This window comes from Mustelus asterias, chromosome 21 (genome assembly GCF_964213995.1).
Source record: "Mustelus asterias chromosome 21, sMusAst1.hap1.1, whole genome shotgun sequence".
Lineage (NCBI taxonomy): Eukaryota > Metazoa > Chordata > Chondrichthyes > Carcharhiniformes > Triakidae > Mustelus > Mustelus asterias.
Genome location: NC_135821.1, coordinates 59119200 through 59144348, shown reverse-complemented (window position 1 = coordinate 59144348; position 25149 = coordinate 59119200). Strand labels below are relative to the sequence as shown.

At 47.9% G+C, this 25149-nt stretch overlaps 1 protein-coding gene across 1 annotated transcript in view; it reads right to left on the bottom strand.

The window, feature by feature from the left end:
• The window catches only part of hivep3b (HIVEP zinc finger 3b), a 77338-nt gene extending 70817 nt beyond the window's left edge, over window positions 1-6521 (bottom strand). Inside the window, 3 exon segments of the mRNA XM_078237954.1 lie at window positions 936-3492; window positions 3494-3563; window positions 3566-6521. Of these exon segments, the coding sequence (XP_078094080.1) occupies window positions 936-3492; window positions 3494-3563; window positions 3566-6224 (5286 nt within the window). The 5' untranslated portion in view covers window positions 6225-6521.
• Between the last annotated feature and the right edge of the window lie 18628 nt (window positions 6522-25149).

The window sequence follows — 25149 nt, the reverse complement described above, 5'->3', positions numbered from 1 at the left end:
TTCTACAAAACTGGACAATGGAAGAGAAGGTATTGGAAGGGGATGATGTGATGATTCATAGAAACAATCTCTGCTCCAGTAAAGCCATGTTTCAGCATTTTGAACCACAGCCATCCTGTGAGAGGTCTTTCTGCATTACACTGGCAATCGAAGGCTGGCTTTTTGCTGAGGTCTCACAACACCAGGTTAAAGTCCAACAGGTTTGTTTGGTAGCAAACGCCACTAGCTTTCGGAGCGCTGCTCCTTCGTCAGGTGAGTGGGAGATCTGGTCTCCCACTCACCTGACGAAGGAGCAGCGCTCCGAAAGTTAGTGGCGTTTGCTACCAAATAAACCTGTTGGACTTTAACCTGGTGTTGTGAGACTTCTTACTGTGTTTACCCCAGTCCAATGCCGGCATCTCCACATCATTTTTGCTGAGGGACAGGCTTAGACTGGCAAAACTCAATTCATGTTAGGCAGAGGCCATCTGTAACAGTTGCTCAAATACAGTTCTGTCTTGTACACAGAGATAATTACCCATTAGTGAAACTTACTTAGAACTGTATCAATAAAGTTTACAAAGGGGTATTTGGCAGAACACGTGAGAAAAAATAAATAAATAAAATGCTCAAGCTCAGGGCTTCTTATTTTTAGGTCTCTGCACACGATGTGGTTTATGTTTTAACATTTATCGAATATTTATGTCTATTCCCCTTATTGGAGTTTATATTTGTCTGAAGGCCCAGGATGCTGCGGATAGATAAATTTTTGAACAGTAAAGGAATTAAGGGTTATGGTGAGCGGGCGGGTAAGTGGAGATTGGTCCATGAAAAGATCAGCCATGATCTTATTGAATGGCGGAGCGGGCTCGAGGGGCCCGATGGCCTACTCCTGCTCCTAGTTCTTACGTTCTAAACCGTGTTAAAATCAAAGCCGTATCTCATTACAGCCTTACCTCACTAACTCTGAGTTTCCTTGTGCTCGATGGGACCAGTTTACCAGTCTCTCGCTGTGGGACTGCTGCCATGGTGTAGATTTCCTTGCTGGTCTTCTGCTTCGATCTCAGAAGTGCGAGGCTTAACTTGGTTGACATGCCGGGTAGGTTGGGGTTGTACAAGCTGATGCACCAACCAGCATACACGGAAGATCTTGGGTCAGTTTGCTGCATGGGATTTGGCTTGGTGTACTTCAGATAGCACCAACTGACATTAGTGGTTGTGTGAAGACTCGGGAAGTGTAGTACCTGTTGGGTATCGCTAACCTCTGTGGGAAGGGCACTGGACTTTGCAGGGCTGGGACTGACGGGCGGCGGCGGCTCAGGTAAAGTGCTGGCGGTGAGCTGCTGAAGCTCTGGCATGTGCAGAGGGCCTCTCTCTTGGATCATCTCCTGGGAATCTTCCTTCTTCACTGGCCCTAAAGGCGGTTTATTCCTGTACTGATGCCCGGGCCAGAGTTTGTATTTCTCTGAAGGCCCCGGATGCTGCGGGGAGGACTGCAGGAAGGACAAAGTTGGCTTTGAGCTGGAATCCCACTCTTGGGAGGTTTGAGTAGATGAGGCCTTCGATTCAGCTGGATGTTGCCTTGGTGGCTGAGGTTTCTGCAGCCTCGTGGCGTCTTCTGCCCTCGAATGCATCGCACTTAGATGTTTAACGAGTTCGGTGCTCTCTTCCGATTCCTCTTCAATCTCTTCCTCCTTCACGCGCTTCTGTTGCTGGGTTTCCATGGTCAGTTCTAAGCTCCCTGCTGGAGATAACATTCGTTTACTCCCACCAATGGTAGATGGATAACTCTCTGTTCCACATGTACCCTCTGTTGGTGAAGTAAGTGGTATGTAACCCTTTCTTTCCGTCATGGGTAATGGTATTCTTAAGTATGATGTTTGGAAGAAGTCCCGGTGGTGCCCGGTAATGACCTGTGCCAAGTCGAGCCCTATGCCGTGCATCGCTGCAGTACGTACAAGGCTGCCTTTGGGCCTGCTGTCTTCCACTCTGCAAATAACCACTGCGGAAGGGCTTTCGACAGACTGTGTCACCAACATCTGCGACAGAGTCGTGTACATCACGCTGCCGTAGGTGGGCATGTGGGTCTGGACCCTAACGGGCACCACTACGGAGACCACAGGCTGCAGAGGCTCAGGATATTCAATGACTGAGGGCTGCGATGCTGAGAGCGAAACGGTGCCGGGGGACGAGACGGCCGAAGAGAGGGCGGCGCTGGCTGAACTGTACTCGGGCGGCGGGTGGAAGGGTGGCGAGTGAGAGGGGACGCGGATCGGGGGAGAGAGATGGGACGGAGGCTTCTGTTCTCGGAAGTGAGCGCCAGCTTCTGCCTGCAGCTGGAAGGCGAGCTGTGAGCGCCGTTGCAGGAAGGCAGCCTGCGAAGGGGACGTGGGCGCCGGCCGCTGCACGTGCGCCAGCGAAGATGGATGAACCGGCAGCTCGACGGGCTGTTGGAGAAGCGGTTGCGCAGCCTGGAGTTGGGCCTGTCTAATGGGTTGCTGCGGCGTTGGGAACAGGGGATAGGGGACATGAGGCAGAGCAACGGGAGTCGAAAGCACCTCGGGTGAGGAAAGCTGAAGGTGGTGCTGGCCTGGAAAAGGGGAGAGCTGCGGCTGCAGGTATTGCTTCTGTTGTGGCACTGGTTGTGGTAATGGCTGCTGGAATGGTGGGAAGGCCTCGGTTGGTGGCTGGCTGTAGAACGCTTGGGCAGTATCAGACTGTAGCTGTGAAACACTGGGCTGGCAGCAGAGAGGCAATGGAGGAGTGGGGGGAGAATGATAATGAGAACTTGGACCGTGAGCAAAGGATTTAGCGACAGCATGCACTTGCTCGTGCTTCTCCAGCTTTGACAGGGATTTGGCCTCTTGCTCAGATTCTGCGTATCCGCTCAGTGAAGTCTGGCGAACCAGGAAACATCTCCTCCGCTCCTTCAAAGGGGAGGGCAGCTTAGAGCCGGAGGACGATTCAGAAGACAGGCTCCCGTAATCAAAAGACTTGCTGCGTGCTTCAGACGCTTCGGCAGGGTGTTGCCCGCTGGACGCTTGTTCCGAAGAGGACCGCCTCATCTCACGCTGGTGGTGGTAGTGAGCGGGTACAGTCAGCATGTGAGAGCCCGGAGGCCTAGCGTGGACCTCAGACAGCTGCCCGGCAAGTTCCTTTAAAGAGGCGGCTTCCGGCTTGCAATGCTCTTCCCTCTCGAATGACGCCGAGTGACTGGAAGTGTGGGAGACGCTGCTTTCCTGACTTGGGCTTCTCGCCAGCGTGACAGACTCGAAGCTCGACTCGCCTGAAGACTGCGACATTTCCGCCAAGCGCAATCTCTTCTTTTTCGGTGGCAGTTTCTCGGTTGGGAACTGCGAAAGCGTTTGACTCCTCTGGGGCCACTGAAATTCCTCGGGTGCTTTCTCCGGCTCTTTGGCGCCAGTTTCCTTTTCCCTGTCCGATTTCTCCGGCTCCTCCGTTACCAGGATCTCGGGGACCTGGATTTTGCGTTGGCGGACTAATCGGGCCTGCAGGGGGTGATGGTGATGATGGTGATGATGATGATGATGATGATGCCGAGGATGTTGGGAGACCGGCTGCCAAGATACTGTTGGTTCCACCTTTGCGGCTTGTGAAGGGTACTCGACTGGCAGGCTTTCCTGGGAACTCACGCTGCCTGGGAGCTCTTGAGGTTCTGACTTTTCAAAAGAACTGGGCCTGCTTAACGCGTTGGTGTGCTGAATGACAGAGATTTCCTTCCCCGTTGTTCTTTTGCTGCCGCCGTCTGAACTCAGGGCCTGAGAGAGGTTTTCGGTTGACGGGGGCCTGGTTCTGATTGCCGGGTCCAAGCTTGCCTCCGCGGCCTGCGTCGATTCACTTTTGGCTACAGGCAGGGTCAGTACCGTCGGGCCGCCGGCGGTCTGAGATAACAGCGGCACCGAGGGCTGACTTGCTCCAGCACCAGATGATGCGCTTGGCACCGCAACAGAAGAGGAGGTGGACCTGCTGCTGTAGTCACTCGGGGCTTCCTCATCATCTCCAAGGCTCTTCTCTTTCCTCCTCTTCCTCGCCGGTGTGAGCTCCAGTGACGGACGCAGCTTGTAGTGCACTATCTGTGGTTGCATATCATGAGGTAGAGCTCGATGTTCTGCTTCCCGGGGGACGTGTGCCAGGTAGGGCCGGGATCTTGGCGCGTGCAGTTCCGAGCAGTAATATTTCTTGTGGGTTTCGTAGTTGTTTCGTTTCCGGTAGCGCGCCCCGCAGATGTCACACTCGTACATCAGTCCTTTCACCCGTGGGCCCTTCTTGGTCTTTTTGCTGGGGTCAGTCTCAGCGGATTCCTGCTCCTCGCCAGGTCTGCTCGGCAGTGGCTGCATCTCTTTCCCCAGATAACCGCCTTCCTCCGTCTGATACTCCATCCCCGAAGGCAGCTCAATGGCCTTTTGCCTCTTCAGCATGCGGTGGTGGGATATCAGCCCATGGCCATGGCTGAAAACTTGCTCCGGGTCCGCCATCCGATCGTCAAAGGAGTAGCTTCCCTTGAACGCTGGCGGGAAACAGGCGCTACTTGCCGAAGGCATGGAGTTGCTTCTCGTCAGAGGCACAGTTTCGGTGGCACTGTGGGCGCGGCGCGCTGCTGAGAAGGCGTGCCTGCTTGGGTCTGAGCCCAAGCTACTGGAGCCCAGCGACTTCAGGTCGAACTGAAAGGATTCTCTCGAGGTACATGGCTTTGGAGACTCAATGCTGCCGCGTCTGGACAATGAGGTCCTCCGAGGCTTGACACTGTCGATCTGACTGGTGTCCACCACTGCTTCGTTGATGGTGATGAGTTTTGTGATGTGTTCAATAACGTTCTGTTCCATCTGGGCTTTAGGCATGGAAAATGAAAGTGCACTAGGCTTGTCTTCCGGCTGGGTCCTCTGCGTTGCGCTCGCCGCGATCATGGACGTTTTCTGACCGTATCGGCCGTACTTTCCCAGAATAATCTCAGCGTAAGACTTTGCACTGGTCTGGGGAGGGCTGATTTGCAGCTCCGCACTTTCTGAGCGAGAGAAGTAACCCGACTCGGTGCTGCCTTTGCTCCCGGGGCTCAGGAAAGTCTGGGACTGTTCATCAGCGAGCGCCTTCCTCCTCTCACTTAACCGCAGCGCTAGCTTTTGCTTGATAGTGTGAGAGTCTTCGGGCTTGTGGCTGAAGGAGAGGTCGAGGGAGGACTCGGAGATCTGGGAGCCTTCTTCAAGGCTGGGCGTTTCGCTTTGCTGAGCTAACGTGAAGGCCGCCTGCCTTGGACTCAGCTCCTGTGTGCCAAATGAGCTGGAGCCTGGAATGTGCTTATGCTTGGACGGCAGGTCAAGCGACTGACCTGACATCCCAGACGTCTCGTCCTCCGAGTCTGTGCTTTCGTCTCCTTCTGTCTGCTCCTCAGCCTCCTCCCCGCTCAGCTTCTCAATCTCCAAGCCGGAGGTGCTTGTAAACATCTCTCCTTTTGTGCCCGTTACCAGCCCTGCTTTGAGTTTATGAGCGTGAGATTTCCTATGTTTGTACAAATTGCTTTTGGTCTTGAATGAGAAGCCGCAAGAATGGCAAGGGTAAGGGCGCTCCCCTGTGTGTGACCTGATGTGTTTCTGGAGCACGCTGGGCTTTGCGCAAGGCCGACCGCAGAACTGGCAAATGTACTTGCCGGGCTTCTGAGGCTTCTTGTCCTTTCTGGGCGCCTCCTCGGGTTTCAGTGAAACCTGCGGGGCATGGTGGCCGTAAACAGGTTGGACAGGCTGAGCCTCCTCTTTAGGAATGATGGCGGAACGGGAGGGGAGAAGGTGCCCGTGGGAGTGTAGCCCGGTGTGGATGAAAGGCCCCGAGGCCACGGGCCCCCGAGGGTCAAACAGCTGCCAGGAGCGCCTCTCCAGACCCAGCTCGGGTTTGACCGGGGCCATGAATGCTGGTGGCATGGGTTGTTGCAGAAGCTGTGGAGAGGCGAGGTGCGACTGCTCATAGGGGTAAGCGCTGGTGTGCTTTGGCTGCTCCGGTGCTGGGGCTTGTTGGTGAGGGCGCTCCGAGGGAAGCTGCAGCGATCCCGGGAAACGCGGCTGAGGTGGGACAATGTCACTGCTGAGGCTTCCTTGAGGATGAAGCTGGACTGGCTGATAGGCAACGGTTGACCTTACACTTGAGGGAGAAGCTTCGCCTCTGCTCGACTTCCTGCCTGGACTCTGATCAGACCTTCCTGTACTTTTCTGGCGTGCAGTGCTTGGCTCAGGCTCCATGACCCAGCAAAAGGCTTCAAGTACTGTTGCGTTGGAGTTTGGCAGGATTCATTTGCTAAACTTTGTGTCTTTTTAGAAAATCCCTTTGCAGCTCACATTTGCTGAGAATATGTTCCCCTGCTCCAACTGTTTATGAAAATCCGTAGAAAGTATTCCTGCTGGATACTGATGCAAAGAAAAGGGACATTTATTTAAAGTTCACTTCATGGTGAGTTCCTTTGAAGGCAATTATCAATCACATACAACTTCAAGATTGTCATTCCAAACAGTTTCTCCGGAACCTTCTTCACAGCTCCTCTCTCCTTCCATTGTAATCTGGCGTCGACAGTGTTCCTTCAAGATAAAAAAAAACACACAAACGACAGGTCAATTTTTTTTTCATTTGCGTGACATCTTCCAATACAACAACTTACATTTGAACTGCGCCTCCACTGTCGTAAAACATACCAACGCATTTTGCACACATTTGACTTTTCCCCAAGGCTTACAATGAAAGGTTTCTGGAATTCACTGCTTAAGGTACTTGGATCTGCACCTGAAGTGCAGTAACCCACAAGGCTAGGGACCAGGTGTTAGAAAATTGGGATTAAAATGAGCGTCTGGTTTCTTTATTTTCGGCCAGTGCAGACACAGTGGGCTGGATGGCCTCTTTCTGCACTGCAACCTTTCTATGGTTCTATGATAGAATCATAGAAACCCGACAGTGCAGAAAGAGGCCATTGGGCCCATCGAGTCTGCACCGACCACAATCCCACCCAGGCCCTACCCCCACATCCCCACATATTTACCCACTAATCCCTCTAATCTACGTATCTCAGGACACTAAGGGGCAATTTTACCATGGCCAATCCACCTAACCCGCACATCTTTGGACTGTGCGAGGAAACCGGAGCACTCGGAGGAAACCCACGCAGACACGAGGAGAATGTGCAAACTCCACACAGACAGTGACTCAAGCCGGGAATCGAACCCAGGTCCCTGGAGCTGTGAAGCAGCAGTGCTAACCACTGTGCTATCGTGCCGCCCGCATTAGGGCTGGTGGCCAAAAGCTAAGTAGGTAGGTTTTAAATGAACATCCTAAGGGTGGCATGGCGTCACAGTGGTTAGCACTGCTGCCTCACAGTGCCGGGGACCTGGGTTCGATTCCAGCTTCGGGTGACTGTCTGTGTGGAGTTTGCACATTCTCCCCGTGTCTGTGTGGGTTTCCTCCAGGTGCTCCGGTTTCCTCCCACAGTCTAAAGATGTGCAGGTTAGGTTGATTGACCATGTTAAATTGCCCCTTAGGAGGGGGAATAGCAGGGTAAATATGCAGGTTATGGGGATAGGGCCTGGGTGGGATTGTCGCTGCAGGCTCGATGGGCCAAATGGCCTCCTTCTGTACTGTAGGGATTCTACTTGATCTTAAAAGGAGGATGAGGTTCACAGAAGAAACTCTTGAGTTAGGAGGCCAGGCAGCTGAAGCCATGGTCGCGGTGAAGCGATGGATGCTGGAGATGCTCAAGAGTTCAGAATAGCTTTTTGCAAGTCTCAGCAACCCTGCCACTTCCAAGTAATTTTAAAAAACCTGCCAAGATTTGCCACCTTGGGTTTTCTAAATTGTTTAAATTTGGAAGGTGGTTTTGCCCTGCAGATATTACCAAAGAATGGAAATGGGAAGCAAATCAGTGATTCACACCAATGTATTTGACCTTAGCTCTTGTTCACTGCGTCAGTTTTAAAAGAAAATATCAGACACCAGTGGGTAGATTTTCCAGTCGCGCCAGCCCCGAGACTGGAAATCCCCACCTGAGGTCAATGTACCTTTCAACGGTTTGTTAAATTTTTCCGGTCACGCCCGCAACGATTCTCATGGCGGGCGAAACTGGAAAATTTGCCCCCATTGTTTTCTGGTCCTTGGGGTCAAGGTGCCTGCACGTGACTCCAGTCCCACAGGGAGTGTTTGCCCCTTGAAGTGGAATGATACTTAAGAAAGTCGCCGTCAACTCCTCAGGACCACCGGGTTTGGCAGTAAGTGTGGCTGTGCCCATATTCCAAGAACAAATGTTTTTTTTTAAAGTCCAAGTCCTCCAATCCTTTACATCAATATTGAAGTGCTTTTATGTATAAGTCTTAGTAGTCCTGTTAGTTTATTTGATTGGTTGCTGAGATCATTTCACAGGAGGTGAAATGATCTCAGCAACCAATCAAATAAGCTAACTGGACTATAAACAGGAAAGGCTGCAAATACTGAGTAGGTCAGGCAGTGCTGATGGACAGAGAAACAAGATTCATGTTATAGCCTTTCATCAGAACCAGAACAAGTTTGAGATTATAGAGTCATAGAGGTTTACAGCATAGAAACAGGCCCTTCGCCCCAACTTGTCCATACCGTCCTTTTTTTTTAAACCACTAAGCTAGTCCCAATTGCCCACATTTGGCCCAGATCCCTCTATACCCATCTTACCAAAGTAAGTGTCTAAATGCTTTATAAAAGACAAAATTGTACCCGCCTCTGCTACTACCGCTGGCAGCTTACAGATTTTAAGCAAGTGCAGTACCAGAGAAAAGGAGGAGTGGAGGAACAAAGAAAAAGGACAGTGAAAGGAATCATAGAATCCCTACAGTGCAGAAGGAGGCCATTCAGCCCATCGAGCCTGCACCGGCAACAATCCACCCAGGCCCTATCATCGTAACCTCCATATATTTGCCCTGCTAATCCCCCGACACTAATGGACAATTTACCAAGGCTAATCAACCCGCATATCTTTGGAGTGTGGGAGGAATCGGAGCACCTGGAGGAAACCCACGCAGACACAGGGAGAATGTGCAAACTCCACGCAGACAGTCACCCAAGGCTGGAATCGAACCCGGGTCCCTGGCGCTGTGAGGCAGCAGTGCCAACCACTGTGCCACCCCACGGTGTGTTTAAACGATTAAAGAGATGCTGGTGCAAACACAACAGAGTTTGAAAAGGATAAGAAAGAAAAGAGGGGGAGTAATACTGGAAAACCCAGCAGGTCAGGTGAGGCCTGGGCTGGCAGCATCCATGGAGACAGGAACGGAATTAATGTTTCAGGTTAATGACCTCTCATCACAATCGAATCATTCAGTTCCAAGGAAAAGTCGATTTCTTTCTCCACAGATGCTGCCCGACCTGCTGAGTGTTTGCAGTATTTTCTGTATTCATTTCAGATTTCCAGTATCCAGAGTTTGTACTGGAGAAATGATTGATCTGGAGGTGCTGTTAATGGCAACAGCAGCCTCTACTCGCTGGCTGAAAGAATGTGAGCGGTCATTATGATCTGAGGTCACTGAAGTCACCATTGAGTCGGGAAACCTCACTGAAAATTGTCTGAGTGTCCATCGCGTTTCATTTCAGCAGCCTATGAGGCAGTGAGCAGACAGGTCAGATTGGGAGATGGCCGGAGAAAGCAACCAAAGGTTCAAGGTTACAGCTGCGGACTGAAAGGGAGTTTTCAGCAAAGCCATCATCCAATCAGTTAACTACAGAGCAGCAAGCCAGCTTGGAAATAAAAGCAAATTACTGCGGATTCTGGAATCTGAAACCAAAAGAGAAAACGCTGGAAAATCTCAGCAGGTCTGGCAGCATCTGTAAGGAGAGAAAAGGGCTGATGTTTCGAGTTCTGATGACCCTTTGTCAAAGCTAGGACAGATTCCTGGTTGAAAATTTGAATCAGCTACAGGTGGGGGATTGGATATAGACTTGAAAAAGTCAAATGTGCAGAGTGAAGGGGAGACAGCTGGGATGAATCAAACTAGTTAAGTCGATCTTTCCCCTTCTGGGAGAGTCGAGGACCAAGGGGCAGAATCCCAGGCATCGCCCATTTAAATCAGAGATGAAGAGGAATTTCTTCTCTCAGAGGGTAGTGAATCTGTGGAATTCTTTACTGCAGAGGCTGGGTCGTTAAGCATGTTCAAGGCTGAGGGGTAGACATTTTTAATCAGTAAGGGAATCAAGGGTTATGGGTAAGTGGAGTTAAGGATTAACATATCAGGTCATCGAATGGCAGAGTACAGTCGACAGGATGAATGGCCTGTTTCTGCTCCTGTATCTTATTGTCTTATGGAATTAGGTCATAGAAAATTGGATTATTTCTGCAATAATCTTAATAGCTTAAATCAGTATACTGAGCCAGGAAGCATGTTCTTGATGTTAATTAAATCCTGCTGGTTAAAATAGATGACATTGAAGCTTCAACACAAATTGGCAAGCGGGGGTGATTATGATCTGTTGCCAGGTCATAAAAAAGTCAGGACATAGTCATTTTTCCTTATTACCCTTTTTCAATACCTGTTGGCCGCGAAAGCTTATTGTATAACTGGCAATGCTGCTTCTCATCCACCATTTTGGTACAAAACAGGGACCCGGGTTTGATTCCAGCCTCGGGTGACTTGTCCAAGTGTCGGGGGATTGAATGCTTTAATTTCAAGGCAGGTGCCTGGCTCAACAAGTTTTGCTGAGGAGGATGTTGTTGTTGTGAGGAGGATACAAAGATGTCAGCAAAAGGATAGAGTTTGGTTCAGTGAATAGGTTTACAAGATTATGAGTGGCATGGACAGAGTGGATAGTCAGATGCTCTTTCCTAGGGTAGAAAAACCAAGTACTAGGGGACATAGCTTTAAGATGCGTGGAGAAAAGTTAGAGGAGATGTGCAAGGCAAATATTTTTACACAGAGGATGGTGAATATCTGGAATATGCTACCCGGTGAGGTGGTGGGAGCAGACAGCGGCATTTAAGGGGCAAATAGATGAATACATGAATAGGCTGGGAATGGAAGGATACAGACTCTAAGTGCATACATTTTTAGTTTAGGCAGGCATCATGATCGGCGCAGACTTGGAGGGCCGAAGGGCCTGTTCCCGTGCTGTACTGTTCTTCGATTATTTAAATGGAGAAAAACTACTGAATGCTGGAGTACAGAGGGATCTGGGTGTCCTTGTGCATGAATCACAAGACGTTAGCATGCAGGTACAGCAGGCAATTAGGAAGCAAATGGCATGTTGGTCCTTATTGCAACGGAGGACAGAATATAAAAGAAGGGGAGTCTTGCTATAACTGTACAGGATATTAGTGAGACTATGTTGAGAGTATTGCGTACAATTTTGGTCTCCTTAATTAACAAGCAATAGATTTGCACTGGAAACAGTTCAAAGAAGGTTTACTAGGCTGATTCCTGGGATCAAGGGGTTGTTTTATGAAGAAAGGTTGGGCCTATGCTCATTGGAGATTAGAAGAATGATAAATTTCTAGGGCCAAAAGAGAAAATGCTCGAAAATTTCAACAGGTCTGGCAGCATCTGTAAGGAGAGAAAAGAGCCGATGTTTCAAATCCAGATGACCCTTTGTCAAAGCTAAAAGGCATAGAAAGTGGGAAATATTTATACTGCAGGGTAAGAGAATGAGTCATAGATACAGAAACCAGGAGAAAAGACTGCTAATGGCAGTCCCATCGGAAAGCATCTGATTCTGGGGGCTTGGCAGGGTGGATGCTGAAAGGATGTTCCCCTTGTGGCGGAATCTGGAACTAGGAGACACATTTTAATAATAAGGGGGTCTCCCATTTATGACAGAGTTGAGCAGGTGTTTCTTCTCTGAGGGTGGTTAGTCTATGGAATTGTCTTCCTTAGAGAGCAGTGGAGACTGAATCATTTAATACATTCAAAACTGTGTTAGATTGATTTTTGATCAACAAGGGAATTAAGGAATATAGGGGCAAAGTGGAGTTAAGGCCGCATACAGATCAGTCATGGTCTTATTGAATGATGGAGAAAGCTCGAGGAGCTGAATGGCCGACTCCTGCTCCTATTTCTTATGATCTTATGAAGTTGCTAAATGGTATGACAGTCAACCACAGATTCCTATAGAACATAAGAACATAAGAAATAGGAGCAGGAGTAGGCCATCTTGCCCCTCGAGCCTGCCCCGCCATTCAATAAGATTGTGGCTGATCTGAAGTGGATCAGTTCCACTTACCGGCCTGATCCCTATAACCCCTAATTCCCTTACCGATCAGGAATCCATCTATCCGTGATTTAAACATATTCAACGAGGTAGCCTCCACCACTTCAGTGGGCAGAGAATTCCAGAGATTCACCACCCTCTGAGAGAAGAAGTTCCTCCTCAACTCTGTCCTAAACTGACCCCCCTTTATTTTGAGGCTGTGCCCTCTAGTTCTAGTTTCCTTTCTAAGTGGAAAGAATCTCTCCACCTCTACCCTATCCAGCCCCTCCATTATCTTATAGGTCTTGAAGGGGCTGGATAGGGTAGAGGTGGAGAGATATAGCTGTAGGTGTTCACACACTTCAAGCTAACTGGAAAATATTTGGCCCTTTGCCAACCGTACTCAAAATAAAAAGATTATTTTGCTGTTTGTGGGATCTTGCTGTGCTTAATTGGCTGCAAATTGCTTTGGATTGTTCTGTAGTCATGTCTTAGATCTCACTTCCTGCGGCACAGTGGCACAATGGTTAGCACTGCTGCCTCACAGTGATGGGAACCCGGGTTCGATTCCCGGCTTGGGTCGCTGTCTGTGTGGAGTCTGCACTTTCTCCCCGTGTCTGCGTGGGTTTCCTCCGGGTGTTCCAGTTTCCTCCCACAGTCCGAAAGTTGTGCTGGTTAGGTGCATCGGCCATGCTAAATTCTCCCTCAATGTACCCAAACAGATGCCGGCGTGTGGCGACTAGGGGATTTTCACAGTAACTTCATTGCAGTGTTAATGTAAGTCTACTTGTGACACTAATAAAAAAAAACTTTAAACTTTAAAACTTGAGAGACAAATGTTGATCAGGACATCAGGAGGACTCTCTTTTCCCCCTCCAAATGGGAATGTTTACCTCCACCAGAGAGGGAAGATGAAAAAAAGCACCACTGACAGTGTAGCCTTCCCTCCGTACTGCACTGAGATTTCAGTTGGATTATGTGTTCAAGTCTGTGAAACAAGATTTGAACCCATGACCTTCTGTCTCTGAGTCAGGAATGCTGCCAACAGAGCCCGGGAAGATGTTCAAATTCGCTGCTCAGATTGGCTAAGTCTCCTGTTCACTGGGATGAACTGATTCGCAAAGGAGAGAAAAGTGGATTCACAAACTAAATATAAAAGCAAAATACTGCGGATGCTGGAAGCTGAAACAAAAACAGAAAATGCTGGAAAATCTCATCAGGTCTGACAGCATCAGGGAATAGAGCCAATGTTTCGAGTCTGGATGACCCGTCATTTTGTGAAATTGAGAACAAGTTACAACGCTTAAGGTTTGCAATGTTCCAACTCTGATGCATTGTAAGCTGTGCTGGTCTCTACTGAGTCCAATGTTGCTGAAAAAGCCTAACAGCTACCCTCATGATCAAAAGTATTGAGAGGGGCAGGGTGGGCAGGAGTTGGAAGGGACAGTGGAGGTGACGCCCGCATAGGTCGGTGGGTGGGAGAGCTGTGAGAGGAGACATCACACAGAAAATCAGATCTAATTAAAGGAATTTTGTGGAGCAAACAGGAATAAAATGAACTAATACAAAACTGTCATCACTCATGGATTATGCTCATAATAGATCTTATCATGCCAAATTATGGGCAGCACGGTGGCACAGTGGTTAGCACTGCTGCCTCACAGCACCAGGAACCTGTGTTCAATTCCCAGATTGGGCCACTGCCTGTGTGGAGTTTGCACGTTGTCCCTGTGTCTGCATGGGTTTCTTCTGGGTGCTCCGATTTCCTCCCACAGTCCAAAAGATGTGCTGGATAGGTGCATTGGCTATGCTAAATTCTCCCTCAGTGTACCCGAAAAGGCACCGGAGTGTGGCGATTAGGGGATTTTCACAGTAACTTCATTGCAGTGTTAATGTAAGTCTACTTGTGACACTAATAAATAAACTTAGACTTAAGTATATTAAATGTTTAAGCAAACAACTTACGGATGGGGAGGAGAGATAAACTGAAACCCTCAATTCCTTTCCCTTCTGTCTGTGATCAGTATGGTTTACTTTTGAAAATGTAGATGTGCGTGTTTTTAAATCTTGTTATTGTGTGATCAGTTTATTAGTATCAGCAGCGGGTTTAAACAAAACGATTATTTATTCACACACTCACCCTGAAATATCAATGCTACGTCAGTCACACACCTCACGCTCAAGAAATATACAATTAAAGAAGTTGGTACACTTCCACAAATATAAACCAAAAGAATAGTTAACAGTTTGAGTGTCTTTGCCTCTCCAGCGAAGAATGAATTTTTTCCACTCTTAAATTGTAATTCAGGTAAGGTCAGATGGCTGGGGCGTCAGATGTCATGATTACTGCAGGATTCCTTCAAAGAGAAGAATGTTCAGCAGGTCATGAAGTCAGGCATTCATGGCTGTTGTTTCAGGAGGTCCCATTATTTTACAGGTACACCTGGAAATTTGGGATCAGACTGGGAGGCTTTTAAAGAGACATTTAAGTCTTTTATGTTCTGAAAAGGCAAAGGCGGCATTGCCCTCTTCTGCAGCTGTCATCTTGTCCGTGTTATTCTGCAGATTGCCCCCAGGTTTCTTCTGAGTTTTGGGATGAAAGGATTTCAGTATCACAGAACCAGTTTCAGTCACATGGTCACCAGCCATTGATACACAATAGAAGGTAAATGGTGGTCTATCAGGATCAGAGAACCAATTGCAGTCACATGGTCAATGGCCGTTGGTGTACAATAGGAGGTCATTCACTATCAGAGAACAAAAATCAGTCACTTGATCAACAGCCACTGACATACAACAGAAGGTAAATGGCGATCTTCCACACTTAACTTGTGGATAACTAGTCTCGTCAGCTTTCCTTTGTTACATTGCAAACCTGGAAACATGCAGTCCAAAGTCCATTAACTTTGTGTTTCTGAGTAAGCTTCAAACAATGGCAGGTGTGAATTCCACAAAGGAGTACCATCTAGGCATGTCCATTCAAGGGAAAGACCCCCAACCAGTATGATTCAATTCAGAACTTTCGGAAAGCTTGGACAGTCTGGGTTGAAATTGTAGAGATACCTGACACCCCCTCCCCCCCACCTTAACAGTTCCCCATTTCCATTTTTGGATAAAAGCAGTTCCGGAAGCTTCCATGTGAGCACAGTCAATGTCCATGAATATGACATGCCTTTTACTGAGCATGACACAACATTAAGCAATTTCAAACCAGCACAAGTCAAACCTCATGCTTCGCTCCATTCAATTGAAGATTTCCAATTCCCTGTGAGGATTCCAGGATGAGTATACAACTCATCCTCTATCCATGTGATATTTGATTTCCTTTCACAAAATGCCAACACCTCATTCAACATGATTCACCCAGAAAAGCAACTATTCAACACTTGGTCTTCTAATGGGCAGCACGGTGGCACAATGGTTAATCCTGCTGCCTCACAGCGCCAAGGCCCCGGGTTCAATTCCAGTCTCGAGTCACTGTCTGTGTGGAGTTTGCACGTTCTCCCCATGTCTGCATGGGTTTCCTCCCACAGTCCAAAGATGTGCGGGTTAGGTTAATTGGCCATGCTAAATTAACCCTAGTGTCAGGGGGATTAGCAGGGTAAATATGCGGGGTTACGGGAATAGGGCCTGGGTGGGATTGTGGTCGGGGCAGACTCGATAGGCTGAATGGCCTCCTTCTGCAATGTGCGAATTCTATGATTCTAAGGTAGACTTGCCATTCTGTACTAATTGACTTCTGTGTAAACACAATACCAATGGTCAGGTTATTTATTTAGTAATAGAACTGGGTCTCAGCTGCTGAGACTGAACTTTTATGGCTGCCTCCCCTCTGGTTCACCCTAGGATTATTCTTGTTTGAATTTATAGAATTGAACCGGCTACTTGGTTCAATGTTTTAAGCCCATGTTTATGCTTTGCCCCTACTTCCTCTAACCCTATCAGCATCACCTTCTTTCTCCTTCGCAATACTTATCTAACTTCTCCTCAATCGCGTCTATGCTGTTTGCCTCAACTACGTCATGTGGTAGCAAGTTTCGCATTTTCACCACTACATATCTGACCACATATAAAGCAAGTGAGCACCTGCATCTCAATCATTAAGGTAAATAGATTGGAAATCACCAGGTGGAAGCACAATGTAATCTTCAAATTACATGCCAGTTACAGGTATTATTCAGAAATTATTCCTCAGTACCCTGCTAAACCCAATCTGCCTATAATGTGTTGAGAGTTCTCGTGTGCAGCCTGCCCTTTGGGTAAGTGTCGCACCTACATCCTGCCAAATGTTCCCCATTGCATTCTCGATGTTTGTTCAAAAGCAGCAAACGTGCTGACAGTGAGAAAACCCCATGGCAGCTAACCTCGTTCAATAAGCACATCAAAGAATTCCAATGCATCGAATTGTACAGCTCAGAAATAGATCACTAGGTTCAAAGTGTCCAAGTTAATCTGTTTGCTCAACATGCAGCAATGCTCCTTTATCTAACCCTATCCTTCTATTTCTTTCACCCGAATACAGATAGCAAGTCGGAGGGAGCAAGAAAGACATTTCAGATTGAGGCTGGTAATGGTAATTAGCCATAATCCATGAGGAGCCATAGGTATGAGCCTCTGTGTAAGAGAGAGAGAGAGAAGTGGTTATAGCTGCAGGTGCAACACATGAAGCATTGGGCAAAGCAAAGAGGCAGTCCAGCGAGAACTACCACACCCAGTCTGGGGATTGAACCCGAATGGTTGCCATCAATTTGCACCACATTCTAGCCATCTAGTCAACTGAGCTCACCAATCCCCACAGGCTGTGACTAATGGCCAACAGCCGTAACCTGTTTAGCTCCAAGCGCAGGTATCAGATTCTTAATGTATTCCTGAATGCAAGCGTTCGGATCAATCGCAGAGCCTGTCAGTGTGTACATTTCTTGGGCATTGTGATAACCTCCATGAGGAATCACTGATTGATCTCCTTGGGGGGCTCGTTGGGTATGAGATTCCCTGGTAACGGGCAGTGGCCTACCCAGCTGGGACTCATTACCTGAGCCATTTATAAGGCAGGCCCAGGACTGGGCCTGCTGAACAGTATTCTCAAGCAGGACAATGTGTATACCACTGTCGTGGTTTTACTTGTATTCTATGATGAACTATGTTCTTTTCCAGTCAGGCTTCCTGAGTCATACAGGTCCGTATACAGAACTCCATTTGCTATGAGGCTAGCTTTTGTTCCGAGAACATGGGTAGTCATGATCATAGAATCCTTAGAGGCAGAAGGAAGTCATTTGGCCCAATTACAACAAATTGCGTGTAGATAGTCCATCTAACACAGTAAAAAAATACCCAAGATACTTCGTGGGAACATTTTATCAAACTAAGTTTGAAACTGAGCCCTGTTAAGGAGATAAACGAAAGGGTGACCGAAAGCTTGATCTAAAGAGTAAGTTTGACAAACATAGAATCCTTACAATGCAGAAGGAGGCCATTTGGCCCATTGAGTCTGCACCGACTCTCTGATGGATCATCTTACCCAGGCTCTCACCCCTGCCCTATCCCCATATCTCTGCACATTTAGCATGGCTAATCTACCTAACCTACACCTCTTTGGATAGCAAAGGGCAATTTGGCATGGCCAATCCACCTAATCTGCATGTAATTGGAGTGTGGCAGGAAACCGGAGCCACTGGAGGAAACCCACGCAGACATGGGGAGAATGTGCAAACTCCACACAGTCAACCAAGGCTCGAATCAAATCCGGGTCCCTGACGCTGTGAGGCAGCAGTGCTAATCACTGTGACACTGTGCCACCCATGGGTCTGACTTATGGGTCTGATTGGAGCCCGGCCCTCCAGGTAACTGTTATGTGGATCCACAATAAAGAGTGTGATCCAGTGGGAAGGCAGGACACCGTTAGGCCGGACATGTCGGCTGACCAGTGGCAGGAGTGTGGAGGTGGCCGGTTGGAGGTCACCTGATGAAACCTCCAGGAATACGTCCAACCTGAGCTGGCAACCCTGATCTCAGCAATTCCGGGTACTTTCCTTCTGTCTGCACTTGTATTTTGCATTTGATGCTCTGTCCTGAATGAGTTCTGCAAGGCCGGGAGATAATTCTTCAACTGATTTCAGATATTTGTGATTACAATTTGGTTCAAACACTAGGTATGAAAATTTATCAATTAATTTCATCCTAGCCATATGGTTACTGTCCATCAGCCATGCTCCATCAGCTGTATGCTATATCATGTATTCCACAAAGCAACGCATCACAAGGGTTTATCCATTCTCAAACATACAAGTCATTTGGCTAATGTGCTCATGTTGATGCATTACTACGATCATGTCCCAAAACCAGTCAATACCACTTAAGACTAAAGGGATTATTCAATTAAAAGGGAATCAATTGTAGATTGACTCTGATTGCTATAGACAATGAGAATTTTGTTGGATTCTTTCATACAAACATGGTCAATACAGACATGTTCAGCCTAATCTGCAGAGTGATAGCTGCCCATTTTTTAGCACGTTTAGTCTAGAGGGTGTTTTAATTTTTTTTTCTCCCTTTTCATTCAGACCTGTACACAATCTTTTTAAAATGATTCAGTGCTGATCCCCAATCACCAGCTCCGTCCAACTGCAGAGTAAGGTGCAAAAAGCACCTTTAAAAAAAGCTTCAGCTTTTTGTTGTTAATAATGAGCATTGTCCTCACTGTCTACAGGAGCTGTGCTTTGGGAGACAACAAATTATCGTAGAGATTTACAGCACAAAAAGAGGCCCTTCGGCCCATCATGTCTGCGCTGAGCATCAAGGACCTATCTATTCTAATCCCATTTTCCAGCATTTGGTCCATAGACTTGTATGCTATGGTGTTTCAAGTGCTCATCTAAATGCTTCTTAAATGTTGTGAGGGTTCCCGCCTCTACCACCCTTTTACACAGTGAGTTCCACATTCTCAGCACCCTCTGGGTGAGAAGGTCTTTCCTCAATTCCCCTCTAAATCTCTTGCCCCTTAACTTAAATCTAGGACCCTATGCACCCCGGACACACTCTCTTCCACCTTCTTCCATTGGGAAAAAGATACAAAAGTCTCAGGTCATGTACCAACCAACTTAAGAACAGCTTCTTCCCTGCTGTCATCAGACTTTTGAATAGACCTACCTGCCACTAAGTTGATCTTTCTCTAAACCCTAACTATGACTGTAACACTACATTCTGCATTCTCTCCTTTCCTTCTCATAGAAATCATAGAAACCCTACAGTACAGAAAGAGGCCATTCAGCCCATCGAGTCTGCACTGACCACAATCCCACCCAGACCCTACTCCCATAGCCCTACATATTTTACCCACTAATCCCTCTAACCTACGCACCTCAGGACACTAAGGGGCAATTTTAACATGGCCAATCAACCTAACCTGCACATCTTTGGACTGTGGGAGGAAACCGGAGCACCCGGAGGAAACCCACGCAGACACGAGGAGAATGTGCAAACTCCACACAGACAGTGACCCAAGCCGGGAATCGAACCCAGGTCCCTGGAGCTGTGAAGCAGCAGTGCTAACCACCGTGCTACCATGCCGCCAATCTCAATGAACAGTATGCCTTGTCTGTATAGCGTGCAAGAAACAGTATTTTTCACTGTGTCCCAATACATGTGACAATAATAAATCAAATCAAATCAAATTCAATTGTTGTAAAAACCCATCTGACTCAGGGGAGGAAATCTGCCATCCTCACTCAGTCTGGCCTACATGTGACTCTCGACCCACAGCAATGTGGTTGACTCTGAAATGGCCCTAACAAACCACTCAGTTCAAGGGCAATTAGGGATGAGCAACAAGTGCCGGCCCAGCCATCAGTACCTACATCCCGTGAAAGAATAAAAGAAAGAACTCAGACCGTTCTGAGTTAGAACTGCGGGACTATGCAGCTTCCTGCCACAGATTTTCTGTTCAATGTTCCACTAAAATCAGTCAGGTCTGAATTGAGTTCTGTGTCATCCTGTTTGTCATTTACCTTTGTGGAGAGTAGATTTTGGTCTGGGAATTCGATGGCATTGTACCTGTTCTACAGACGGTGGATCCAATAGTGTGAGTGCCACCCACTGTTATTGGTGATGGCTGTTCGGTTAGTGTCCAGTGTGTCCGCCTGAAACTAATATGAGACCCACTGGAAATTGGGTGCTGGAGCCTAATACCTGTTGCACGCCCATTTGCCAAACTGGCTCACAAATGGCTTCAGAACGTGCAAAGCCGTGACCAGTTTCTTCCAGTGCTTGGTGGAATGATCAGCCTTCATAGAAAAGACCAGTGGAGGGTGCTACCTACTTTAGCCCAGTTTGCCCATTTGTCCCTGGTTTCTTATGAGGCACTCTGGTGAGTTGCCAACCTAGGCCACAGCGAATGGCACCCTTAGCTTGCCGACGCTACCTTCATTAGGACAACCATTCCCTGGTTTGGCCCCATACCTCCTCGGGTCACTATCCCCAACACCTCACCTCCCATTTGGCTCATATTTTCTCATAATTTCTTTCCTTTGGCTGCATGAATAGGGCCTGGGTGGGATTGTGATTGGTGCAGACTCGATGGGCCGAATGGCCTCCTTCAGCACTGTAGAGTTTCTATGGATTCTACGAGGGAGCCTTGTTTTCCCTCAGTTTTTGGGAGCGCTGCATAGTTTGGAGTTGATCAGGCTGTTGAGTTGGATGACCATGATGAATGGCAGAGCAGGCTCGAAGGGCTGAATGGCCTCCACCTGCTCCTATTTTCTATGTTTCTGTGACTATCACACTAAAAATAAAACTGGGTGAGATGTGTATTCAATCTCCAGCATTATGACTGAGCCTGTTGGCCCACGGTTGATTGGTCTTGGTTACTGGTCTCAGTGAATGCTGATATTTCTTGGCCTCTGAAAGCTAACCTTGGGGGATAAAAAGGAATGCTCATTTCTTGCACCTTGGCTGGACTCAGTTCTGGACAGGTGCAACCTCTTTCTATAGTTTGCCAACAATGTGTCTCAATGTTAAACGCTGAGTGGCTGCAGCAAGACCGTTCCATTTCCTTGAAATGTGAGACTGCCCAAACAAATATTGAACTAGTCCACACTCTGCTGCAGATATTCGTCCATCAGAGCTGAACTGAGTGGGTCGAAACTCATTTCCCGTACGAGCACTGTCCTGCAGTCAGCTGGAAGGAGAGACTTTGCTAACGGTGAATTTTGGCTGAACCAAGGCTCTACCTTCTGACTCCACCAGTTCGGTGGGACTTGAATCTTTGAACCCAATCCGGACTAAATGAGGACCATGATTCTCTGTGAGAAATACAAATGGTCCAACGTAAACCAAGTGTTGCAAAGGATTGACGTTGGTCCCAGTCCAGCTCAGTAATCGGACATCAAATGGCTTTAATTCATATTAAAAGTAAAGTTTATTTATTAGTCAGAAGTAAGGCTTACATTAACACTGCAATGAAGTTACTGTGAAAGTCCCCTGTGAAAGTCGCCACACTCCGGCGTCTGTTCGGGTCAATGCACCTAACCAGCACGTCTTTCAGAATGTGGGAGGAAACCGGAGCACCCGGAGGAAACCCACGTAGACACGGGGAGAACGTGCAAACTCCACACAGACAGTGACCCAAGCTGGGAATCGAACCCAGGTCCCAGGCGCTGTGAAGCAGCAGTGCTAACCACTATGCTATCGTGCCTATTATCATACTATCATATGCGAGAGAAAGCATACATAGCAGAATTTTTATTTTTAATTCTTTACTCTATTTAAGTTACAAAATCAATGCACAGATAGGCGAACTCAAATCAACCTCCTTGCTTGCTCCAAAAACCAAATTCAAATTGAATCCAATTCATAGCCCCCACAAGAGGAACAAGCAAGATCCAAGCTGACAAGATAAGGCATTGCACCCCATCTTGGGCTTGATCCACCACATACACAGCAGAAATATCAGGCTAGTGGCATCATTCTAAAGAAAAGCATCTATATCGCACCTTTCTTGATCTCAGGGTAACCCAAAGCACTTTACAGTTAAGCTGTCACTGGTATTGATTGAAGGATTCATATTGGATAGGTATTGGAGAGGGCTCTTTGGTGAAAAAATGCTGTGAGACCTTTTGCATCCACCCGAGAGGGCAGACGGGCTCTCGGTTTAACAGCTCAACTATAACGGGTGCACATCTGATAGTGCAGCACTCCCTTGTTACCGTGTGTCAATCGAGTGTATGGGCTCAAGTCCCTCAAGTGGAACTCAAATCTTCGGAGACGATTGCGCTAACCAACCTGAGCTACTGGTTGATGCTATTCCGAACATTTGGATTTGGTACAAGGTCAGAACTGAGTGGGGGAGCAGACCTCTCTGATGTTGTACAAAAATGACACATTTGCAAAAGGGAAAAAATCAGAGGGGTCATTCGAATGTAGTAACTGCAATAGGTTGGGTACCGGCATTCCTTGTAATCTTGCATTGCAGAAGATAAAATACAACTTGGTGCTAAAAGTCCCTTTTATTGTAGTAACACTCGGGGCAAGATTTTCCAGCCACGCTCGCCCCAAGACTGGAAAATCCTGCCCAAGGTCAACAGACCTCAGCATAGTCCCGTCCAAAGACGCGCAGGTTCGGTTGATGGGCCGTGCTAAATTGACATTAGTGTCAGGGGCATTAGCAGGGTAAAAGTGTGGGGTTACGGGAATAGGGCCTGGATGGGATGTGGTCGGTACAGACTCAATGGGCCAAATGGCCTCCTTCTGTACTGTAGACATTCTATGATTATCTATCCCGCCCTCTGCGATTCCTGTGGCGGGTGGGACGGGAACATTACACCCTCAGATTGCCAACTCTGGCTGGATGTAACACGGGACGTTTCAGTGCATGTTCTCCTTTCCAATTGCACCACCCCACATTGGTTGCTCAACATGTTAACACTGCTTCCTGACATTCCACAGCCAATTGAAAAGTGACCTGACTCTTGGTTATCTCAGTAAGAGTTTTAACAACACCAGGTTAAAGTCCAACAGGTTTATTTGGTAGCAAACGCCAATAAACCTGTTGGACTCTAACTTGGTGTTGTTAAAACTCTTACTGTGTTTACCCCAGTCCAACGCCGGCATCTCCACATCATGGTTATCGGACAGGACGATTTTTGTCTGTGACCCAAAGAGCCTTTTCTTTCTGAACTAGTACAGGTATAGTATCTCAAAACCAGCAACCTCGGGACAAAGTGCATGCCAGATTTCTGTTCTTGCCTTCCAGGTCAGGCCAGGTTGGGTTGAGTTGAGACGGGTCAAAGGTCACCTGGACCCTCTGGATGGTGGGAAAAAACAGGTGCGTGAAGCCGATAACTATTTGGCGTACCACTACGCCAATTCAGCACCTAGTCTAGCAAGCCAGTAAGTTAGTTTACTTATCAAATAATCATAAAACCCTGTGCGTGACAGTGAAATAAGAAGTCCAGTTTTCGGACATCATCAGTTCTCGGATTTGAGGCACTGTGACCTGTGACAGTCACTAATAAAGAAATAATTTATTTTTAGTGCTCCTCTGATTTTTATCCTGGGTTTTATTTGTAACAGTGTCCTCGAGGTTAATCTTCAACTCCCGTAGGCTCCAGTGTAATCCTGGAGGTTTGGTAACCAGAACCAAGCTGCTCAAGTGATCTGAGGTCCAGGCTAATTTGAACTGAGCTTATTCTCACACTGGGAGAGGAAGAGAAAGAGGGAGAGAGAGAGTAGTTCATTTACCACCAGTCACCACACAGCCAATAGTAACAAAAAGAAAGTGGCAAAATAACTGATGGACAATTACAATCATGCACTATTACCATACATCAGATGAAAACTGCTCCTGTACCTGTTCTTCCCGAGCTCCTGTTTTAGTTATCGCTGCAAAAGGAAAACATAAATCTCGATCAGGGAAAATAGGAGAACCTTCTGACGGTTCACGTACTGGGACTATCGCAATGTGGAGATGCCGGCGTTGGACTGGGGTAGGCACAGTACTTACTTCGTGTTATTTACTGGGACTGTCGCAGCACAGAGCTACTTCAAGCCATTTATTTACTGTTAACATCACCTGGCACCTTCACCTTGCAGATTTGCCAACTCTGGTTCAAGTTTAAGTTTATTTGTTACTGTCACAAGTAGGCTTACATTAACACTGCAATGAAGTTACTGTGAAAACCCCCAAGTCGCCACACTCCGGCGCCTGTTCGAGCACACTGAGGGAGAATTTAGCATGGCCAATGCACCTAACCAGCACATCTTTCGGACTGTGGGAGGAAACCGGGGCACCCCAGGGAAACCCACGCAGACACAAGGAGAACGTGCATACTCCACACAGACAGAGACCCACGTTGGGACTCGAACCCAGGTCCCTGGCGCTGTGAGGCAGCAGTGGTAACCACTGCGCCACCGTGCCGCCCTTAGCGCAGGGAATTATGCAAGGCAGAACCTGGGAGGACGGCTGGCAGAGAGTGAAGATAGATAAAACTGCAGCTGACAAAATTGCAGACTCAATATCCAACTCCCAACTCACAGCCCCAACGCATTGGAGCTGGGTCCTTCCCAAGCCGGGAATTGAACCCGTGTCCCTGGTGCTGTGAGGCAGCAGTGCTAACTACTGTGCCATCATGCCGTCCAATGTAATGGCTCAACGTATTCCTGAGGGAGGGGGGGGGTAAAAAGAGGGGGGTGGGGGGAGGGGGTTTCACCACATGACCTCCTGCCGCCAACCAGCCCCTGTCCTCACCATGGGCCATCCCAACACGCCCCTCCTCAGGGTGCCCTGCCTTCCTGGCCAATTTTAAAGCTGGCAAACGCTTTGCTACTCAATTGGATGCTGTCTGACTGTCAGTCAAGCTGTTTAGCTTTCATCTCATTTCCAATATTTTTACGAGTAAGGGAAATTAAAGCAAAGATGCACAGTTTTAAAAAATGCTGCTGGAATGTTGCTGCGGGGGGGGGGCGGGGGGCGGCGGGAGGGACAGGGGGATG